General features: G+C 34.3%; 1 protein-coding gene across 1 annotated transcript; it reads left to right on the forward strand.

Annotated features, from left to right (window-relative positions):
* The first annotated feature begins 276 nt into the window (after positions 1–276).
* On the forward strand, positions 277–5,185 carry LOC146914881 (FBD-associated F-box protein At5g38590-like). The gene is made up of 4 exons (XM_085721162.1): positions 277–391; positions 2,414–2,634; positions 2,873–2,947; positions 3,786–5,185. The coding sequence occupies exons 1-4, from the start codon at positions 277–279 to the stop codon at positions 4,743–4,745; spliced, it is 1,371 nt and encodes a 456-aa protein (XP_085577288.1). The 3' UTR covers positions 4,746–5,185.
* Positions 5,186–6,000: the final 815 nt, after the last annotated feature.

Below are 6,000 nucleotides of genomic sequence, written 5' to 3' on the forward strand. Positions count from 1 at the left end.
TAGTATACAAAATTTTACATAGTCAAATAATCAAAACCAATCCTATTATAACTTTTCATATAGTTTTAGTTAAAGTCAAACATTGTTAATCATCTTAACATTATAATTGATTGACAATAAAAGTCACTTGTCAAAAAAAAAAAAGTTACTAACACTTATAATAATTTAATTTTCCTTCAAAAAAAATACTTATAATAATTTAATTTAAAAAAAAATCACTTTGGAATAGACTTAATAGCTTACAATAATTTGCGTGTATTTTGTAAAATCCAAAAAATGATAACGTCAAAGGAACCAACAGACCTTGTCATATCAGCCACTGCTTCAAGATTCTCAACTAAAGACGGAGGAACCTTAGATCTAACATTGCCGAAAGAATTTTCAACTAAAGGTACAACATCTACTTTTGTATCGCCAGAAGGATTCTCAGCCATATGTGAAGGAACCTCAACTTTAGCATTGCTGAGATGTCTAAAACTTATGGTGAAACAGTTGGCAACACAATTAGAGATGCAACGTCAAATACCAAAGTAGGGATTGGGAGCATCCATAACTTAAACAATGCAAAACCTTAATTAGTGAAGAAAACTTGACAGTTTCGGTACTGTCAGAGCTCGTATTGTATAATCTTAAATATGTTGTTCATATTTTTGGATTATACAACCCGAATGCAGCCGGCACATATTGGTTGACGTGATAAGATGAAAACACATATAAATCAAATAAGAAGGATTTTATGGTCACATTACCTTTGTATTTACACGAAAATAGTGTTTATGACATCCCTTGATGACAAGATTGCATATTCAAATCACGCTTTCACAAAAAATGAAGTGTTTCTGGAGGCATGTGGAGTGTTTGATGAAAAAAGTTATGAACTTTAGTGAGGTTTCAAATTATATAATCCGAAAAACTTCCCTTCTTACGATCAAATAATTCAAACTAAAAATATTTCCAACATTCAGATTGTAAAAAAATTAGGTATCCATATCGTGAATGTGTAAAGTTGTAAAAAAAAATGGACAGGGTGATGGACCGACCCATTACCCAGGTATTTAGACGGATAAACGGATCAGGTTCATTAATGTGTTGTCTAATTATTAACCCGCTGGACCTAGTTAACCCATTAACCCACATTTTTGGAGCGGCTGTATGTTTCAATAGAAATTAAATTTGAATAAAAAGAGAGAAAAAAAAAGTGAGATTCTGAATCATCGTTTCTTTCCTCAACCGTGTTAGGGTTTACGCTTCAATTCAGTTAGGGTTTTCTCAAAACTCATTCAATTTACCAGCCAGTCAGCTAGCGATGATGGATTATCCACTGAGGAAATTCAAATTCGATTTACCAATGAAGCATGAATGTATTTTGGCAGAACAAAGGTACAACAAAAACCCTCGTGATGCTGAGAATTTAACAAGATGGGGTGTTGCTTTGTTATGATTATCTCAGTCTCAATCTTTTCCTGATTCATTCCATACCATTCAAGGTATATTATATGCTGTTTTATTCACGAAATATTATTCATCATTTTAGGGTTTAATTTGGTGGCTATGATGCACGGACCATTGTTATTAAAAACCCGACTTAAGTCTCAAAATCCTGGTTTTTGCGACTTTACGTAGCTTCAACGACTCAAATCCATAGCAAAGTCCCAAAAACAGGCAAAATCCTATCAAAATCGCACAAAATCGTGAAATCCATTCAAAATCGCAGGATTTTGAAGGATTTTGTTCATTTTTTTGTAAGGTTCAATTTTTGACCTGGTTCGTAAATTGACCCGATTTGAATCCATAACCCGTTCTATAAATATCCGAAAGGCCAAAAATTTTCATTCCTTCACTTCTCCCACATTTATGTATATGTATTTTGTGGACTTTGAACTTTAGACATTTATGACCATATGCAATTTATAATATATATTTAACATTATTTTTGTTTTGGTAGAATCCTCGATTTTGATTGCGATTTTACGAGTCCCGACTTTGCTATCCTACATCGATTCTACAAAAGTCCTTGAGTAAAATCCTTCGATTTTGATTGCGATTTTACGAGTCCCGATTTTGCTACTCCCTTTCGACTTGAAGTAAAGTCCCGATTTTTATAACCTTGGCACGGACACTCCTCAGATTAGGCGTATCCCAGTGTCCGTGTCCGACACACACTGAATTATGTAATTTTCTTAAATTATTTAGAGGTGTTGGGGTCTGTGTCCCCGTATCCGCATCCATGCTTCATAGCTCAGTCGACCACTAATGCTATGTACAGAAAGTTAGAAACATATTTCAATTACACACCTGATTGCTAGCATCACTGTTTTCTATCATCATGTCAAATTTTTGTATTGCCTCTAATGATGGGTTTTTGTTATTATATGCTGTTTTGTTTCGATCATTCATTCATCTTGTTATTCAGTCTCTATTTCAAAGCTGGAGGAGGCTTTTTCTCGGGATCCCAACAACCCCGATACTCCTTGGCTCCTAGGAATGGCTCACACTATGCAGGCACTTTTAACCCCAGACTCGCACGACGCTAAACTTCACTCTGACAGTGCAGCTGTTTACTTCAAACGAGCTTTTCGTCGGGATCCCTCCAATCCAGCTTACCAAATATCATTGGAACTGCCTCATGCTAAGGTAGTATATATATGTTCTCTCATGTAGTAGTAATGCTTTCCTGTCATGCTAGCTAGTAGCTACAAGTTTCTCTTTACTTTGTTTTTCGTAGGTTACCGAGTTCTCCACACTTATGCATTCTTTCTTGATAGCTACTATATGATGTTGCTTTTTCATTAAAAAAATCACTAACTTATTCTTATACCTTTTTTAAGGTTCATGAGCAACATCCGTAACTTATTCTTATACCTTTTTTAAGGTTCATGAGCAACATCCGGAAATTGTTAATCATGGCTTAGGTCAGCAATCAAAAGGGTCTTGTTCTTCTACAAAGGTAATAAAACATATAAGTTTCTCTTGTTTCTCTTTAAAGGCTCTAGAGGAGAAGCATGCAAGATTTTTTTCATGAAAACCTAAAAATTGTGTTTATCAATAGAAAGTATTGGTTTTTTCATAAATGTTTTATTTGAAAGACTAAATATATGATGGCTACTAAGTAATCACATATATGCTTCGTGCTTGTTTCTAATGTTTGATTGTGAAATTGTTTATTAGGGTTTCCAATATGTTTGATAATTAATTGGATGAATTGCTTCATCTTTCTAAATTACATTTGTGTTTCGCACACCTTTTTTTTTTAAGTAGCTGTAATGTAATAATCATAGTAGTTTTCTATTATTATTAATGTTGTTATTGTTATTTATTATGTTGTAAGGTACATTCATTCAGTGGCGGATCTTGAGTTTTTTTTTAGGGGTGCCAAATATTTGAAGAATATATATTAAACATTTTCAAAATATATGCAGCATTGTAAATTGGTGTGGTGGTAATATTTCTTGATTGCTACATGGGGATGCTGTGTTCGAGACCCATCTGGACGTTTTTTTTTGAGTAAAATAAGGAAAATTCGCAAAGAATTATAAAAAGGAGGGTGCCAGAGGGTCGAACTCGCGACCTTTAATTGACTAAGCGACCGCAAAACCACTGCAACACCAACATATCAATTGAAATATCATGGATAATATGAAATTTATATTAAAACTGGGGGGTGCAGTGGCACCTGGGGGTCTCCAAAGAGATCCGCCCCTGCATTCATTATTCATTCATATCGTTCACTTTGTTTGATATTAACTCTATTCATTCATATCGTTCACTTTGTTTGATGTTAACAGGTGCCACGACGCTCTCTCGAACCATTACTTCCTTCTCTGGACTCGACAACAGTTGTGGATAGAATCAGCGAATTACCAGATGAGTTATTGTGTCGCATACTCTCTTTTCTCCCAACAAAATTTGCTTTTACTACAACCCTTCTTTCTAAGCGGTGGACCCCACTCTTCTATTCACTTCCCGTTCTCCGCTTCCACGATAAAAACTTCAAAGACTTTCAAACCTATGATCGCTTCGATAGCTTTCTTGATAACCTCATGATCCATCCTCTTTCAATTAACCAGGCTCATCCCCTGAAAAAATTTCGCTTCAAACAATGTTATTACCGCCACCGCCGTAATCTGATTTCTCGCAAAAAAGATATCCACAACATCAACACATCGGTAGTAGTCGCAAGACAAATTCCCCGCGAGAAAGATATCCACATTATCAACACATGGCTAGAAGTCGCAATACAACGTCGTGTTGAGGAGTTTGACCTCAAGTTGTATAGACACACCTTGAAGCCCATTATTTTCATCTCCAAAACACTAACTGTTCTCAAACTTTCGAGTATAATATTTAGAAATGATACTTCGTGTGTTAATCTTCCATCTCTGAAATCCCTGAAGTTGAATCGCGTTCGATTTGAAAATCGGAACGATTACATAAACTTTCTTTCTTCTTGTCCTAACCTAGAATATTTGCATCTTAAAGGTACCTATTGTCTGGAACTTGACAAAAACAAAGCATCAGAAACAGTATTTAAAAAATCTTTGGCCCTTTCTAAGTTGGTTAGATTGTGTATCGGGTCTCCAGATGATTTTTTCAAAGTCATTTCAGATTTTCCAAACTTAATTCTTATTAAACTATGGTTAAGTCCTCGTCATTGTTGGGATGATGTGCTAAAACTACTCCGACTTTGCCCCAAGCTTCAAATTCTTTATATTAAAACGGTATGTTTAGTTTTTTTTTTTTTTTGAGTTGTGTATTTGTTTATTTTTTGTTCTTGTTTTTTTCCATATATTTTTTAAATGTTATTTTCATCCCTTTAACAGTATTGGAGGACCACATCATCAGAGGAATGGAAATGCCCATCTTCGATTCTTGAATGTGTTTCGTATCATCTCAAATCATGTACTATTTCAACATCCAACTTAAAAAATTGGGCAAATGATATTCGTTATGTGCAATATATTTTGTGGAATGCAAGGCTTTTACAAGATATGACTATCAACTTTAATGGGGTTCCTTCTAATGGAATGCTTTTGGAAAATGTCAGATTATAGAAGAATTATCCTCTTGTCCAATGATATCACCACGATGTAAACTTTCATTTGATTTTTTCCGTCGTTCTTGGTATCCGTAGCGTTTATATTTCTAATATGCCTACAATCACTTATAAACCTTTGTTCATGTCTTATCTTCTATTCTAATGTGGGGCTTCTAAGATGACTTTTCTTAGCAAGTTGTTATTGACAACAATATTTTTGTGCCATAGATAATATCATATGTAAGATTTAGTTTTATTACTCCCCTTTTTTTATCATCATCGTCATGACAAAACTTGTTAATAGAACCATTTCATTAATTGAGAAACTGCCACCAATAAATTCGTGTCTGTGTTGTTGTTTTGGACACTCTTAATCATCATATTGCAGGAAACTATGATAGGCCTCAACACCCTACACCCTTTCCTGCATGACATTAACTAAGGTTTCGTTTGGTAAAAGTTAGTTGATATTAGTTTTAGCTAAAATGTTAGTTTATAGTTGATAGCTAATAACTGGCGACTTATAATTGAATAGCTAGTCCATTGAAGTAGAAATGTTTGCTAAATTTAACCTTTCAAATGGTAGATAATCGACATGTCCAAATCAAATATAAAATTAGTTAGGACAATGACCATCGCGCCGATATTATAAAAGAATATACCTAAAACTTTCATTTCATAATGGTGATAATGTGCGTAAAGGATTAACGTGAATCATAAAAAGAAAAATCGGGTGATTAACATAAGTTGGTGTAACCCCTAAAAAAAACATAAGTTCAAAACCTCACGGGATTAAATTTAAGAACAATTATGAATGGGGAATGATACTAAATTATGAAAGGGTGTTAATTCTACATTTATTGCTTTAATTCCGAAGGTGAATAGTCCGCAGAGGCTCAATGATTTCCGGCCTATTTCATTAGTGGGATGTATGTATAAGGTGCTTGCGAAGGTCCTTGCCAATA

This window comes from Medicago sativa, chromosome 6 (assembly GCF_051527215.1).
Source record: "Medicago sativa cultivar Bolivia chromosome 6, Bolivia_mono, whole genome shotgun sequence".
In the NCBI taxonomy this organism is placed as follows: domain Eukaryota; kingdom Viridiplantae; phylum Streptophyta; class Magnoliopsida; order Fabales; family Fabaceae; genus Medicago; species Medicago sativa.

What these genes read in the sequence shown, in the direction of transcription:
- LOC146914881 (XM_085721162.1), top strand. Translation starts at nt 277, where the DNA reads ATGATAACGTCAAAGGAACCAACAGACCTTGTCATATCAGCCACTGCT. An exon ending in GAAAGAATTTTCAACTAAAG is followed by an intron (nt 392 to 2,413) that starts GTACAACATCTA and finishes CTTGTTATTCAG; the next exon opens with TCTCTATTTCAAAGCTGGAG. An exon ending in GGTCTTGTTCTTCTACAAAG is followed by an intron (nt 2,948 to 3,785) that starts GTAATAAAACAT and finishes TGATGTTAACAG; the next exon opens with GTGCCACGACGCTCTCTCGA.